The sequence below is a fragment of the Chrysochloris asiatica genome, unplaced genomic scaffold, assembly GCF_000296735.1.
Source record: "Chrysochloris asiatica unplaced genomic scaffold, ChrAsi1.0 scaffold00223, whole genome shotgun sequence".
NCBI classification, from domain to species: domain Eukaryota; kingdom Metazoa; phylum Chordata; class Mammalia; order Afrosoricida; family Chrysochloridae; genus Chrysochloris; species Chrysochloris asiatica.
In genome coordinates, this window is record NW_006408741.1 from 4,816,552 (window position 1) to 4,833,867 (window position 17,316).

The following is a 17,316-nucleotide window of genomic DNA, read 5'->3' on the forward strand; positions in this document are numbered from 1 at the left end:
AATGGACTTCATGAAAAACCTGAGCCTAGAATTGAAGGACCTGTCTTGTCCTACTCAGTCTTATTGAAGATGGTAAATCCCAACTTGAGTTGTGTTGAATGATAGGTTTACAAACCTAAGTGGTAGCAACCTGGTCAGAGCAGGTTTTTAATAGCTAGTTTTTGAATAAATTCTTAGATTGAGAATCACTGGTTTGTCTGATGAAAAATATTAACATAAAAATTCTTAGTACACAGATGTGACCAGAATTACATGGTAAACTATACCTGTTGTCCTGTTTGCCACTCCACTGAGACAGAAAATTTCATGGAAAGGCATCATTTTTTGTCTTCCTTTTCTTTCCCTTAGAAATTTGACCCTCTGGAAAGGGTTAGCCTTTAATATTTAACATCCTGTCCTTAGTTACAAAAAGCATTTTAACACCATTGTTGTCTTTAGGTACCAACGAGTCAGTTCTAACCCCTTAAGGACCCTGTATAAGGTTTCTGAGGCTATATAAATCTTTATGAGAGCAGAAAGCCTGATCTTTCTCCCACAGAGCAGCTAGTGGATTTGAACTGCGACCTTGTGTTCACCCTATTTTTTATTAAAACAGTTCTGTGTTTCCCTATAGCATCAGCAGCAGTTCCCACACCTCCAAGTGAATCTATGCACAATACAACAAAGCACTGAGTGCTTCTTCAACAACCTTACAAATGATTATCACACTTGAACCCATTGCTGCTGCTGCTGCTGCTGCTGTACAAATCCATCTCTTTGTACAAGTGTACAAATCCACTTAACCAAGCCTGATGTCCTTCTCTAGGGACTGGTCCCTCCTGATAATATGTCTGAACCCAAATTCATGGCTGTGAATTACTGAAGTTGATTTTCTTTAGATGACAAGGAGCCCTGGTGGTGCAGTGGTTAAGTGCTCGACCACCAGCCAGATGGATGAAGATGTGGTAGTTTACCCCTGTGAAAAGAGTAGTCTTGAAACCCATATGGGGCAGTTCTGTGTCCTACAGAGTCACTATGCTTCAGGATCCACTGGACAGCAAAGGCTTTCTCTATGTGACATGCTACGATTTGTTTCTCTAGTTTATTTCTCTGGTAGACTAAACTAGCCCTGGGCTCCACAGTGAATATAGAATTCCATGATTACTTCAAGAGCATCAGCCCCAGTCCACAGATCCCTAGAATCAGTCTGCATTCTTTGCTTTCTGCATTAAGAAAAGCGATATCTGCTGCTGAATGCTAATTCTGATGATGAGAGCTACTTAGGAAAAAGAAAGAAAAAGCCAACATTAGCACAGGTTGTGACAAGTTTTAAAATACTAAGAATACCATGGTTTCCCAGTAAGTAACTTGAGAATGTAGTTATTTTAATTTGGTTACCAAATATAGCTTCACCTTCCTAAATTTCCCTGAAGGCTATACTACTACATTCATGTGGGAGAACATTCAGGAAAGCTTTCTGCTTCCCATTTTAAAACTGCACTTGAGTGTGGGTGTGAACATGTCCTAAGGTTTCTTTTTTCTGAAATTACTTTCTGGTGTGGCAGCTGTCTATTCGGTGGAACTTCTTAGCTCTTAGTTTTCTGCTTTTACTTTTATTTCCAGAAAAGAAAAATGCAAATTCTTTAGAATCATAATTATTTCCATCTTTGAGTCTCTTTACTACTTTATGAACATATATATGTATTTTTAAACCTTTAATAAATATCCCTTAACTGTGGGTTGTCAACTTTGCATGTAGTGAGGAAAATAATCTATGCATAAAAGAGGCCAGTGAAATTCTTTCATTATGGGTCATGTTGTTGTTGCTGTTAGGTGCCATTGAGTGGGTTCCAAACCATAGTGACCCTTTTGTAAGGTTTCCAAGGAGCAGCTGATGAGCTTGAACCACCGACTTTGTGGTTCAAACCGATTTTGCAGTCCAGCACATTAACCCACAGCACCACACTAGGACTCCATTATGGGTCATTATCGTTGTTAAGTGTCTCGTCAAGTCAGTTCCGATCCATAGGGAACCTGTATAGGGTTTCCAAGGAGCGGCTGGTGAGTCTGAACCACCAACCTTGCAGTTCAAACTAACTTTGCAGTCCAGCACATTAACCCACAGGGCTACACAGAGGTAGAGGAGAATAATAAAAAGATAACAACTAACAAGATGCACCATTTAAATTTTTTTCCTTATATTTCAACGTCATACAATTTGTTGTTAAATGCCACCATCGATTCTGAGTCATAGCAAGACTGCATAGGGTTTCCAAGGAGCAGCTGGTGAGTTTGAACCACCAATCTTGCAGTTCAAACCGACCTTGTGGCCCCGTGCTTTATCCCACAGCACCATACCAGGGCTCCTGGCATAGACTAGTACATTTCATTCATAGAAATTTATATTCCTTAAAAAAAGTTTTTATGTTTTAAGTGTAATAGAACTCCCATTTTGCATAGCCCAGATTGAGAAAAAAATCCACATTGTAGGGTAAAAGGTACATTCTCTTCAGATTATATAAATGCTGACATATCTGTTCTCAGTATTCTCCAAGAGGGGGAAAAGGCTAACAGCAGCTTTTAACTTTATCTCAGTCACCTCTTGTGCTGTCTGTCTGCAGTTAGAACCCAAACACCATTAAAATTAAACAATTTGAATTTTTTAAATTAAATAAGTGCACCTGGACCATCATGGAATTATAATCATTATTTAATCATTATTAGCAAGTTACTTAGGCAAAGACCATTTTCAAGAGGTAAACTTCTAAAGCTTTCATGACTGAAATTGAAATTATAAATAACAGTTTTCCACCCCTAGATTGTTTAGCTAGAGTGAACACCTTCCTCACCCAATGAGAGAGTTTCTGCATTCCCAGTCTTTGAGTTTCAAACAACTTGTTAATCATATATTTGCTGACTATCAATGAACAGAACTGACAGAACTCAGTGAAAAAAATTCTCCAGTTCCCATTTTGAACTCATGAGATTGACTTGCAAAAAGAGGCACTAAATAGCATGCCTGTGTTAGGAGGTTATTCAAAAATTCCATGCACAGCTGATAGATCTAAATCTTTTCCTAGCTGCATTCCTTTGTTGACTTAGATTTACAGTATACAAATGGTTTCAAGAGCTTGTCTGTCAGATCAAGGATATTAATCATATTTTCTCTAGAGAGGTTTTTTGGGTTTTTTTTTTCTTTTCATTTTGTGTTCTTTAATACAAAGGTCATGTTTAGTAGAGAAAAGACAGAAAATGCAGGTAAATAAAATCAATAAAACAAATCTAACCACCTAGAGAAAATGTATATTTCCCAATTTTTTTCAGGCATATGAGCACAAATTACAAATTGGATCATGCTATGTTTAATCTGATTTTTCACTGAACACCATCTAACCTGAACTTTTTTCCATTTCAAGAAATATCGACATCATTAGTCTCCAGGACTAGAACATGAATTATTTAAATAACTCCCCTCTTAGGAACACACAAAAAGAAAGATTGGACTCAACTTCTGTCCACAGTAGCCTACTGATTTGGTCATCCTGTCCACACAGAGTCAGTGAGTTCTGATCTGGAGGGACTAGAGTGCTTTTCCCTACAAACATCCCACTTCCTGGCTGTTCAGACTTTCTTGTCACAAAGCCTGACCAAGTAAGCGATTGGCCGGGCTCCTGGGCCGGGGAATGCTGCCTCTGCCGTTAATAGCTGTGTGAACAGTCCATCTATGGGCAACGGGAGACCGCCGCCGCCGGGTACCTGCCTGTTTTCTTACTTAGGCCTGGGCTTCCCAGGCTGACCCTGAAACTCAGATACATTCTCATGGCATGATGAGAGATTCCCAGGTGGGAGAGAAAAATCCAGAGATCTTTTTTTGAGAGATTCAATAAAAACAAAATGTCTTCTCCAAAAGTTGCTGGATTTAGCTGGAACTAAGAAATGACAGGAGTCCTGGTGTGGCACTGTGGGCTAATGCGCCAGATTGCAAAGCCGTTTGAACGGCAAAGTTGGCGGTTCAAGCTCACCAGCTGCTCTTCCGAAACCCTATACAGGGGCGCCATGGGTCGGAATCTACTCCACGGCACTTAAAGAAATGGCAAGCAGCTCCTGGTCTCAGGGGTCTTGCCCTGGAACACTTGTGAGCTGATCATTGATCCAGAATGTTTATAAAGGTCCACAGGGTGTGGGGAGCTCTGGTAACTAGCAAAACCCCAAACTTCAACTGCAACACAAAGGGGAGGTGAACTTGAGGTCTTTTCCAAAACTGAGCAAGATGCACAGGAAAAAAGGCTTACAAGTAGGTTTTTGGTCTTTTTTCTCCCACATAGTTACTATTGAAAGTGCCTCCTGGCAAATTCCTGTCTTCACCCTCGTGCACAAGTGGCCGTGGCATTTCTGAAATGACCAGCCACATCTCTGGGTGTTCAAACCAGCGGTGTTGATGCTGGGCATCTTGCCTGCCCTTGAGCTGAAGGCTCTGTCCCTGGACCCGCAATGCCCTGCTCATGGAATTGGAAAAGCTGCCTGGGAGGCCAGGAGGACAGGCTTGTCCCTTCTGTAGGGCCGTCCAGGAGCCTCAAAGTCTATGAATGGGAAGCTAAATCGACTCCCTCTAATAACCATATAGTTTAAAATCCTGAAGCAACAGTAGAGTTTCCTGGAATCTGGCCGGTATCATTAATAACTTGTTGTTAAATGCCGTCAAGCCTTTCCGACTCATTGCGACACTGTATAGAGTTTCCGAGTAGTGAGTGGTTGGTGAGCTTGAACCGCCGACCTTGCTGTACAAACCGACTTTGCAGTCCAGAGCATTAACCCACAGCGTAATACCAGGACTCCAATATGAGTAGATGACCAAAGAAAAAGAAAACACCTAAAAATTCATACGTTTGTTCACGCCTTCCTCCTGAATCCTAAGAATCATCCTGTCGTGAGAAATCTGCCAGTTAACAGTCAACCCTTTGGACTAGTAAAACTCGAAGGATAAAAAAGCCATTGTGCCTGGACTCCCGGCGGTCTGGCGCGCGCGGGTTGGCCTCGGAGCCGGGCGCCGAGCTGGAGATCTCATCAGCTTTAGGCCCAGCATCCGGCGGGGGGTGGGCAGGCCTGGAGGCACTTGTCACCCGCTGTCCCCGACCTAGGGCGTCGTCGGAGGCGGCAGGGAGCCCCGGAAGGGTGGAGGGTTGGAGGGGCGCGGGCGAGCCAGTGACTCAGCCTAAACGCGGAGGCGGGGGTGCACAGAGAAGCGAGTCCGGGCGGTTTGGAGTTAAGTGGGCGGTGCCACCAAGACCCCGCCTCCCCGCCCCCGCCGGCGCCCGGCCGTATTTAGCGCCGTGGCGCGGGGCGCGCTGCGTCTCTCCGCAGGCCCTGGCCGCGGTACCCGAGTAGCGCAGGCGCCATGGAGCGGCCGGCGCCCTTAGCTGTGCTGCCTTTCTCAGATCCGGCACACGCCCTGAGCCTTCTGCGCGGCCTAAGCCAGCTCCGCGCCGAGCGCAAGTTTCTGGACGTCACCCTAGAGGCAGCAGGCGGGCGCGACTTCCCGGCGCACCGGGCGGTGCTGGCAGCCGCCAGCCCCTACTTCCGCGCCATGTTCGCCGGGCAGCTGCGTGAGAGCCGCGCAGAGCGGGTGCGACTACACGGCGTGCCGCCTGACATGCTACAGCTGCTGCTAGACTTCAGCTACACTGGCCGCGTGGCGGTGAGCGGCGACAACGCCGAACCATTGCTGCGCGCCGCCGACTTGCTACAGTTCCCGGCCGTGAAGGAGGCGTGCGGTGCCTTCTTGCAGCAGCAGCTCGACCTGGCCAACTGCCTGGACATGCAAGACTTCGCAGAGGCCTTCAGTTGCACTGGGTTGGCTAGCGCCGCGCAGCGCTTTATACTGCGCCACGTGGGCGAGCTGGGCGCCGAGCAGTTGGAGCGGCTGCCCCTGGCGCGACTGCTGCGCTACCTGCGCGACGATGGGCTGTGCGTCCCCAAGGAGGAGGCTGCCTATCAGCTGGCGCTGCGCTGGGTGCGCGCTGACCCGCCGCGCCGCGCCGCGCATTGGCCGCAGCTGCTCGAGGCCGTGCGCCTGCCCTTCGTGCGCCGCTTCTACCTACTGGCGCACGTTGAGGCCGAGCCTCTGGTGGCGCGCTGCCCGCCCTGTCTGCGCCTGCTGCGCGAGGCGCGCGACTTCCAGGCGGCACGCTACGACCGCCACGACCGCGGGCCCTGCCCCCGCATGCGCCCTCGTCCCTCCACCGGTCTCGCCGAGATCCTCGTGCTCGTGGGTGGCTGCGATCAGGACTGTGATGAGCTGGTCACGGTCGACTGCTACAACCCACAGACAGGCCAGTGGCGCTACCTGGCTGAGTTCCCCGACCATCTGGGCGGGGGGTACAGCATCGTGGCGCTCGGCAATGACATCTATGTGACTGGTAAGTGACGGGGACCATCTGAGACCCCAGGCTCCCACCAAGCCGCCGTTGAGACAGATCTCTGGGGTTGGTCTTGGCCGCCTTTGCCCATGGAAGAAGACATTCTAGAGGAGAAACCCACAGAACCTGATCCCCCAGGAATGCACCTGAGTCCAGGCGGCCATTTCTCACTATCCTCCTTAGTTAGATAAGGGAGGCTGGCAGACGCTCCTCGTGACGTTTTTTAGGGCTGATACTTTTTCAGCCGCTAGAAAGGGCCCTTGTGTGAATCAAGACAAGTAAGTGCTTGTGGGTCATCTCTGTTCTCTGTGCAGCTGGGCCCGCCTGGGTGAGCCGGATCCCGACTAGGAGATACTCCCCTATTTACTTGGAAGGTCCTGGGGCATTTATACCACACAATGGGTGCTTTCTTTCTCTCCTTGAGGAATCCAGGGACAGGACCAAGACTGATGCCCTGTGAGACACCCTTCAACCCTGTCACGGGGATTTCTCCCTCTTTCGGGCCACGTAGGCCTCCTGACTCACTGGTTTGTCACTGGTGACCAGGTTCCCTGGGCTAGGTCACCCACACCTAGGAGCTACATTTGTGTCACATGTTGTTTAGGTTGAGCTCCTAAGACTGTAAACACAGTCACATGCTTCTAGGTTTTCTTCCAGTTAGTTGGCCCAAACCCCAAAACACTGCCGAGTCATGGTGGGCGGGCCTCAGCCTGCCCATCCTGGGCTCTCCCACATTTTTTATGAAGGATGAATCCAGCATATGAGGTTGTGTCCCCTGATGCCAGGAGGGCCCTTCTCTGACAGTTTTGTAAGGAAAGAATGTGACCGAGCCAGCCTTTGGTGGCTTTGTTAACAAGCTGGGGAGGTTCAGGGTTGATTGGGGAAGAAATTTCCCTCAGAACAACTATTGGGTTGTTCTAGGGGGCTTTTGGCTGGTCAGGAAGGTGTATCCTGGCTCTCCGGGCACAACTCTGGCCTGAATCTGCCTCTCTTTCCAATTTGAGGTTGATTGGAGACCATGGCCCCTCAAGTCTGACCAGTGTGGCTTTGAGCAGAGAACATGCTCTCAGAACTGGCCAACCTTGCCCCCGCTTTTGTACACCCTTCCATAAATGCCACAGCTGAGCAGCTAATCCTTGGGGTTTAAGCAACCATCCTGATCACTCTACAGCTGCCTATAGGGGATTCAATGGAGGGGAAGAGCAACTGCAGCTGTTTTTGACCCCCTTCTCAATTGGAAGGAGAAAAACAGGCAGAGCAGACTTACAAGGGACTTTGTTCCTTTCAAAGCCCAGGAGGCTAGAAGGCTAGAATGTCCTGGTGCTCTGCCCAGTGGCGCCAGCCTCAGGGAGGAGGGATTCCTGGAGTTGTGGAGATTTTGGTGTCTTGGATAAAAAAAACAGTTGCTGTCAAGTCATGTGTGTTAGACCCTATGTGTGTCAGAGTGGAACTGTGCTCCATAGGTTTTTTAACTTTTTATTGTAAATTATGTGAAGATTTACACAGCAGATTATCCATTGTACATTCAACAAATCACACACTTCATTTCTTTTCAGTGGTTCTTGTCCTCTCCATGTAACATCACTTAGCCCACTGTTGTTTCTTTAGGTAAATGTTGTCTTTTTGATCTTTGTTGGCTGACCATTCCATGATGTGCATACCCCATTAGTGTTGTTGTTGTTGTACCTCCTCTCCCCTCACCCCATAGACCTGTATATTGCTTGGCTGAAAATCCAACCACAAGGGTCCCTAGGTTTTTGTTGTTAAGTGACAGCGACCCTGTACAGGCTTTCCAGTTAACAGTTCAGTGCTTATTCTACAGTGCCACACCAGAACTCCTGAAATGTTTTTGTTTTTATTGTGAATTGAGTGATAGTTTACTTGGGAGAGCATTAGCTTTACATTCATCCTTCTCCTCATAGGTTTGTTTTTTTTTAGTTTTTATTGTGAATTAATGTGACAGTTTACATGGGATAACATTAGCTTTACATTCATCCTGTCATATATCGTTTCATTGCCACGATTACAATCCCCACCATGCAGCATCAAATAACCAAAGGGTACACCCCACAAGCCTGCCCCTGGGCCGCCAGCACATAGCCCCTCTCCCTCTCTGGGTCTAGAGGCCCTAGCCACTCCATCTCTCCACGTCATCGTCTCTCCCTCCATCTCTGACGTCACTGTCACTGTGTCTCTGGATAGGGTCCTACAGTCTGCTCTTCTCCTTTGATGGTCCCAGGGACCTCCGCTCCTGGACTACAAAGTCAAGGACTCTTCTCCTTTTGCTACAAAATGTCTACCTTTACATTTCCAAGCCTCACAGTCAGTCCTGATAGCAATTATTCACTATTGTACGACAAGAGTACTATCCCTATCTCTCCTCATAGGTTCTTGGGGTTTTGTTCTCCTCATAGGTTTTAGTGGACAATTTTGTTGTTGTTTTGAAGTAGGCTGTCAGGTTTCTTTTCTATGGTGCCTCTGGCCAGACGATCAAGTCCAACTTTTTGGTTAGTGGTGAGTGCAGTAGTTATTTGCATAACTGTGGGACTCTAGTGTTCTAAGTAGACCTCAGATTTTCCTTTATGATATACCCAGCACCATTTTTTAAGCTCTTTATTGAAATAAAACGGAGCCCTGGTGGCACAGTGGTTAAGCAGGGTGCTGTTTTAGAAGGTGGACTTTGGTCCTGGCCAGTGGTCAGTTTATATATCTGCTTAGCCCCAGCTTGAGGTACTGGGCTGGGCAGGGGAAGAGAGGACGGGACTTGGGCACATGTTGAGTTTGAAGCATAGTGAGGTTAGTTACTCCCCGGGATGAGGCCCCACAGAAGTTGTGGAAAGTTTGGAGTAGGCTGACCGTCTCCATTGTGTGCCTGGCAGGTGGGTCCGACGGCTCAAGGCTCTACGACTGTGTGTGGAGGTATAACTCAAGCGTGAACGAGTGGACAGAGGTGGCGCCCATGCTGAAGGCCCGCGAGTACCACAGCTCCTCAGTGCTGGATGGGCTTCTTTACGTGGTGGCAGCAGATAGCACAGAGCGCTACGACCACACTGCTGACTCCTGGGAGGCCTTGCAGCCCATGACCTACCCCATGGACAACTGCTCCACCACTGCCTGCCGTGGCAGGCTCTACGCCATTGGCTCCCTGGCTGGCAAGGAGACCATGGTCATTCAGTGCTATCACCCAGACACAGACCTGTGGTCCCTGGTGGACTGCGGACAGCTCCCACCCTGGTCCTTTTCCCCCAAGACTGTGACGCTGAATGGACTCATGTACTTTATCAGGTGAGTCCCCAGGTGCCAGCCTGCTGTCTGCCCAGCAATGACACAAGGCCATCACCACTGTTCTCCCCAAAAGAGACTGAGGGGAAGCTGGATTCAAGTCCAGGACTTGTGGCTCCAAAGCATTCCTTCCCCGCATTTCTTAGAGCAGTTTCTATGGGCTTCCGGGTGATGTGGGTCAAGTGATGCCAAATGTATGAAAGTTAGGTGCTTTCAGAGAACTTTCTCAAGGTCCATAGAAGCCAAATAAAACTCTCCCTCTTTGCTGGATTTTCACCTGGAGGATCCTGTTAAGAGCCCTGCTTGTTTTCTCACATGACATTTGTTGCAAAGGACCTAGAAGGGAATTGGAATTAGAAAAAGATTGGAGAAGACTTTGAGTCTGAGGAGGTGTTGCCTTGTCCTATCACCTCTCCCCAACATGCAAAGCTGAGGGTCTGTGGTCAGGAAGGTGGGGGACCAGCTCCCACCGCTACTGTATGAAGCACACTTGTGTCAGGAGCCTGGATGGCACAAGTGATTTGTGCTCGGCTACTAACATAACAGTTGGTGGTTCAAATCCACCCATGGTTCAGTGGAAGAGAGGCTTGGCAAATTGCTTCTGTAAAGATCCCAACCAGGAAAACCCTTTGGGGCCGTTCTCTGTAGCATATGGAGTTGCCAGGAGTCAGGGAACTGATTCCATGCAGTGGGTTTAGGTTTTTGCTTTTTTGCATATTGAGCCTTTCCAGCGGGTTCTGTCCTAGCGCCAGATGGCAGTCCCACTCATTTCCCCTCGGACGGATTGCCTGACTGGGCCTCCCATTCAGGGTATTCGTCAGTCTTTGAGCCACTAAGAGTATTATTCTCCAGGGGACCCCTAACTTCTCTGGACCGGGGAGGGGCTTAGTATTGAGTAGCTCCAGAGCCTCTGGGGAATGAGGAGGATGTTAGCGTGTGCCAAGCCACGTGTATGGACATGGGCGAGCTTTGTGCTGCTGCCCTCTGCCTTTGTGTGTGTGTGTCCAGTGTGCTCACCACAGCTCCAGTGAGCTGGACAGTACTCTTGCCTCCTTGCAGAGATGGCAAAACAAGCCAAGGGGGATAGAGGGACTTGTTGACAGGCACAGACTTGGAACAGTGGAGCAGGTTTGTACCAAGGATGTTTCCTACTCAGATCCTCACCACAGGGCTAGGCAGGAGACAGCATGGAGTGAGTGGTGGCAGCTGCTATCTATCTGGTCGTAGTCAAGTGCCCTCTCCAGCGGGGATCCAGGAGGGAGCTAGGAGCTCCCTGCCCGCTATATACAGCTTCTGTGTGTGTGTGTGTGTGTGTGTGTTTTGCATACATACCTGCTGCTCCCCTCCCTGGCACAGAGCCTACTGAAGCTCTGGGACCCAGGAGGGGAGGGTATGAATGACCATCTCCTGTGCCATCCTTTTCAACTGGCCTTTGAATTGGACCTCAGTGGAGGCATACTCTTTGATCTGGGCCCCCCTCCTGTCAATCTGAGCCGCACCGGTCTGCTGAGGCTCCTTCCAAGGAGCAAACTGAGCTTTTCAGGGTGAGCAAACCCCATTGGGGACAACTGTGGGGTTGCTTGTCACGCAAGTGACTGAGAGGCTTGCTGTTGCTTGTGCCAGGAGCCTCTGATCTGCTCCAAGAAAGCCCTGGCATCTTAGGCAAGTCCTGAGGCTGTTATAAAACAGTCTCTGACCCTTCGCCTGCTCTCCCTCCAGAGCCGAGGTAGGTGTCCTCAAAGAGGGGGGGATGGGGATGCTATAAATACAGCTTATCAGCCAGCGTGCCAGGGCCTTCACCCCAGCCCCTCACTGGCAGTTCTAAGACAGGTGTCTCTGAGAATGTCCTCCTTGTCCTGAGGTCCTGGAGCAAGACCGCTCTGTCCATGTCAGACACAACTGCTTCCTGGTCTGTGTCATCTGTCAGCTGCTCAGGCATCCCTTATGGAAGCCTTAGGGTATACCTCACCCTTGGGGAGTTGAGGGGAGGTGGATCTCAGCGTCTGCCCTGGTGGTGGTGACCTGGTCCAGCCTCCCCTAGTAGCAGCAGGACTGCAGACCACAGCATTCCCTAGGTGAAGAATGGAGGCCTGGCCTGACCGAAATGGAGGTTAACTGAGTGGCAGAGAGTGGCTCCTGAGAACCAGGACAGGGCCTGGGTCTGGATCTGTGATATTTAAGTGTTGGTGCAGGAAGCAGGTGACGCCTGGCCCAGAGTCCACTTGTCTCTAGGCACATTTTTCCAGAAGGCGCTGTCCCCAAGGAGGCCACTCATGACCATTGAAGGGGGGTACTGCTGCCCTGGGCTCTGGATAGGGACCAAGTGGTTCCTCCCCCACAAGCAATGCCCCCATCTTGGCTCCATGAGAGATAGTGCCTTGGCCAGGATACACCAGGTGCAGCTGATGAAAGAGCCTGGTTGCAGCTTGTGAATCTTTGCTGGGGTGAGTAGGAGACGTGGGAAAGACAGTCTAGTAGATTCCACTGTTTAATTATCATCTTGGTATGCCCCAGGAACATAAATATTTTAACGTGCAAATATTGTACATGTTAAAATATTTAGAAGGAATATCAAAAAGAAGAATGTGGTTTCATAACCTGGGAAGATTATAGGATATTCAGATATCTGTGTCCCTAAGTCAAGACTTGTTGTGACCTAGACAGCCCGTGTGTTTATGTATTATTTGCAGCTGCTTTTTTAACACGGCTACAAAGCTGAGTAGATGAGACAGAGACCATCTGGTCCAAAGAGCCAAAAATATTTTCAGTCCGGCCTTTCTGAAAATGTTTGCTGACCCTTTATGTTAGTTTTCTAAACAACAGGAAGTTACTGTCTGATAGTTCTGGAGGGTGGGAGTCTGCAGTCAACATGGCAGCAGGGCAAGCTCACTGAAGTGGGTCCATCTTTACCTTTCTCCTAGCTTCTGTTGGCTCCCAGCAATCCTGAGGTTCTTTGGTTTGTAGATACATCATTCCAGTTTCTGCCTTTGTTTTCATGTGGCGGTCGTCTGTTGTTGTTGTTATGTGCCGTGGAGTCGGTTCTGCCTTATAGCGACCCTGTACAGGGTTTCCGAGGCTGTAAATTTTTACGGGAGCAGAAAGCCTCCTCTCTCTCCCGCGGAACAGCTGGTAGTTTCGAACTGCTGACCTTGCGGTTCGCAGCCCGTTTCCTTACCACTACGCTACCAGAGCTCCATAGTCCTCTACTTCTCTTAAAAAACATCAGTCACATATTGAATCTAGGGCCCACCCTGGTCCAGTATGACCAGATAATTAACACAGTTAATCTGCAAAGACTCTGTTTCTAAATAGTCATGTTCATAAGTATTGGAACTAGAACATCAACCTATTTTTTTGGGGACCACAACCTAACCCATAACACTCCAGACTTATGAACATTATTATTATAATTCGTCTATTACTTTTTTTTTTAAAGTAGTGTCTTTACTGTTCATGAAAACGCTGTACATTTGAGCCTTTTAGTACAATGGGAAAAAAACAAACCCAATACCATCAAGTCGGGTCCAACTCATGTCGACCCTGTATAGGATTTCCGAGGCTGTAAATCTTTACAGAAGCAGAAAGCGTCATCTTTTCCCTGTGGAGCAGCTGGTGGGTTTGAACTGCTGGCCTTGAAGTTAACAATCCAATAATTATCCTATAGCACCCCCAAGGAGGGGATCAGACAGACTGCAGGAGCCTGACCTTAAAGTGCAGGACATTGCTGGTCTCTTTTATTTGTGTAACCAAGGGTACAGCAGTGAGCCAGGCAGGCATTGGGCTCGTGGTAATGTAAAGGGCAGTGGCTGAGGAATGGTCCAGGGTACGTGGGGGTGTGTATTATGGAGGGGAAGCCTGATGTGGACTGGTCAGCCACAGATGGTTCCCTTAAAAGGAGACGAGCCAGAATGGGAAGGGTGGGTAAGAGACTGGGAGGCGCAGGGGCAAAAAGAGAGATTTGTTTGGAAACCTGAGGTGGAACAGAATGTGCCAAGTCCAAGCATGACCAGTGCTGGATGGTAGAGTCCCCCAAAGGTGTAAATACTAAGAGATGTGTCCTTTAGGTGCAGGTTAGGGCTGGCATGGATACCTGGAGGGTGCCTGAGAAGCAGAATATGGTCCTGCCCAGCCAGCGAGGCTGCCAGCTGGCATCAAAGAAACCAGCTGGCTGGAGGGAGCTGAGGTCTGAAGACCCCACAGGAGGGGGGTAGTCAATGCAGTTCTGCCCCCCTCGTTCTTCCTCCCCACCCTGACCAGCTGCTTCCTTGCCTCTTCCACAGGGACGACTCCGCTGAGGTGGACGTCTATAACCCAGTGAAGAATGAGTGGGACAAGATCCCGTCTATGAATCAGGTGAGTCCCGACGGACCGCGCGGGACATAGAAGCCAGATGTGTTTTTTCGGCTTAAGTACAGTAATTGTTTGGTAGAGTGGTGGTGGGCATGGCCCTGTGTTGGCGCCTGTAGCAGATTTTCTCACACATAACAGAGGGGGCTTTGTTCAGGAATTGTTCTCCCTCAGAGGCTGGTTAGTTAGAAGTGTGCCCTTGCAGTTGGCCACCCAACACTTAACCCACAGCACCACCAGGTTTCCTAGCTAAGGCACAGAGAAGTTACTAAGATCCCAGGCCCACACAGCTCAGAGTTCATCTGATCAACCACTGCTCACTGAACCCCTTTGGGCAGGCACTGCTCTAGGCACTGGAGATTCAGCAGAGTCAGACAGGCCCCCATGGGACTAACACCATGCTGGGAGATGACAGTGGTCTGTAGTCAAATGCCCCATCTGGCATCTGTGTAAGTACCTGGGGAGGGACCAGCGGCACTGAGGTAAGGAGGGGAGTAGACTTTAGGCCTCCCTGCTAAGTTGACTTTTGAACAGAGGCCAGAAAGATATGCAGGAGTGAACCATGCACTTCCTGGGGGGGTGAGTGTCCCCAAGGAGGCCACTCATGACCATTGAAGCGGGGGACTGCTGCCCTGGGCTCTGGACAGGGACCAAGTGGTTCCTCCCCCACAAGCAATGCCCCCATCTTGGCTCCATGAGAGATAGTGCACATGAGAGATATAGCACAGGGCCTATGGTGGGTATCCTGGTGTGTGCCCAGACCAGCCAGAGTGGCTGAGTGAACAGCAGATAACAGAAATGAGGTCAGACAGTAGGTCTCTGGGGACTGACCCACTCTCACTGCTCCCATTCCTCGGACTGATTTTGGGCATGCATGTATTGAGTGCCTGCTGTATGCTCTGAAGCAGGATGCTCAAACAGCTGCAGAGAAGGCTGCTTGTTGGAAGGGAGCTCTGCCCGAGCCTGAGTGGGTAATGATGCCTGGAAGGCTTGGCCACACATCTAATCCCCAAACTACATCTGTGCCAGGGTGCCTAGGCCCTTTTCTATCTTACTTAAAATTCCCAAACCGCTTATTATGAGACCTCTACTCTGAGTCCTGGTGTGGCACTATGGGTTAATGTGCCAGACTGCAAAGCCGTTTGAACTGCAAGGTTGGCGGTTCAAGCTCACCAGCTGCTCCTCGGAAACCCTCTACAGGGTCGCTATGGGTCAGAACCGACTCGACGGCACCTCACAACAACACAACAACTCCCCTCCCCACTCCAGTGTTCCTGGTCCCTCCCCGAACACTTACAGCAGATGTCAGATGGGGCATTAGAGTATTAACCCCTTGTGTTCCCCCCGTGAGGGCCAGGGCTCCTGCTGCATTCTGGACTCTACTGCGTCCCAGTGCCTAGAACAGTGCCTGTCCGGAGGGCTTCAGGGCTTTAGTGAGCAGTGGTTGGACAGATGAACTCTGAGCTGCGTGGGCCTGGGATCTTAGTAACTCCTCTGTGCCTTAGCTAGGAACCCTGGTGGCACTGTGGGTTGGGTCACAAATTTTATGATGTCATGGCATAACGTTTTCTGTACATTTGACATCTGTAATGTTCTTGTTTCCCCCACAGTGGGCTACACATACTCACTGTGGCAGATTTGGGAAAGGTAGACTAGACCCCGGACTTTGGGGTCACACCCCAGCTCTGCCTCTGTCAGCCCTGCAAGCCTCAGTTTCCCCGTCTGTAAGGTGGGAAGAGCAGTAGTACACAACTGGCGGGTAGTTGCAGAGGTCACTCAAGATGATCTCTTGTGTGAGTTTCAGGCAGTGTCCATAGGGGCTGCCCTGACAGCAGAGAGAAGGATTGCTTGCCAGTCCCAACATGGTGCTTAACCTCCAGAAAGCCCTCTGTTTTCCTAGCCAGGTGAAGGCAGGACGTTGGCCTGCCCTAGCTGGGTGTCTCTGAGAAGTCTGCACAGGAGGGCTCCCAGTCTTGCTTCTGGAAAGTGCTGTAGGCCCAGCCTGGGTGGGAGCTCTGCCCTGCTCTGGTTCCAGCCTCCTCTCACCTGTCCCCTTTGACCCACAGGTGCATGTCGGGGGCAGCCTGGCTGTCCTGGGTGGGAAGCTGTACGTCTCTGGCGGCTACGACAACACATTTGAACTCTCGGATGTAGTGGAAGCATATGACCCAGAGACCCGTGCATGGAGTGTGGTAGGGCGGCTCCCAGAGCCCACCTTCTGGCATGGCAGCGTCAGCATCTTCCGTCAGTTCATGCCCCAGATGTCCTCAGGCGGGCGAGGCTTTGAGCTGGACAGTGGCGGTCACGAGATGAACTCGGGTCAGCGTCAGCTGCCACAGAACCTGAATGGGCTGCACTAGCCCCGGCCTGGCCCAGGGAGGGCCTTGGCACAGGTGATCCGGCACCTGTGTATGAGGAAGGGTAGTGACCTTCCTTTGTACGCGGGGACAGACTGGGCTCCCAGGTGGTGTGTGGCTTCCAGGATTCACCACCTGGAAAGTTGTCGTGCATTTGGAGGCCATTGTCATGGCTGCTGGAGCTAAAGCCGGTCACAGATAACCCTCCCTTGGTCGCAAAAAAGCCACTCGTCAGCACATGTCTCTGACTCCCACCTGCAAGTCCCTAGCTCACCAGTGCAGCACACACCCCTGTAACTGTTGCCAGTGGTGCCTATTTGCTCCTACCTAAGGAGATGAGGGACAGGTGGGAGAGCCCCCTGAGGAGCCTGAGAATGTAACCTAGACCTACCTAGACCTGGAGTACTGGGGTCAGTATGTGACTTCCCAATGCAATGGCCAGTGCTGGCCTTCCCAAAGGGCCAGGCCCCCAGACAGAGGAGGATCCACCTGTATAGTCCCTCCCCGTTGCTAGGTTTTCCCACCAATCCCTTATCACAGGGGTGAGGCCTGTACAGGTAAGTGCAATGTGATGGGACTGTGGACAGACATCTGTGTGTGTCCAGAGCGCATGTGTAGCTGAGGCTGGGTCTCTCACCCACCCCGCTAGCTGCTACGGAAGCCTCTACTGGGCCTGTATCCAGGTTGATGAAGAGGAGTCATATTCAAGTGCAAGGTTGTTGCCCTCTTTGGGAGGCCCTTGGAGTCTCACAGAGCGCAACCCAACAAATGAATGGACATTTGTATGTGGCTCCTGGGGCCCTGTCCTGGTCCTCACTGTGCCTACCAATGGAGAATCCATTGTCTGGATGAGGGAGCCTGGCAGGGGCTCCATTGATGCCTGACACTAGGGTTTACAATGCCTGAAGTCCAACCCTTCCTTAAAGAGTTGGAGG

General features: G+C 50.1%; 1 protein-coding gene across 1 annotated transcript; it reads left to right on the forward strand.

The window, feature by feature from the left end:
- Nucleotides 1-5,326: 5,326 nt before the first annotated feature.
- On the forward strand, nucleotides 5,327-16,384 carry KLHL21 (kelch-like family member 21). The gene is made up of 4 exons (XM_006873107.1): nucleotides 5,327-6,395; nucleotides 9,275-9,680; nucleotides 13,958-14,030; nucleotides 16,091-16,384. The coding sequence occupies exons 1-4, from the start codon at nucleotides 5,375-5,377 to the stop codon at nucleotides 16,382-16,384; spliced, it is 1,794 nt and encodes a 597-aa protein (XP_006873169.1). The 5' UTR covers nucleotides 5,327-5,374.
- The last annotated feature ends 932 nt before the right edge of the window (nucleotides 16,385-17,316 follow it).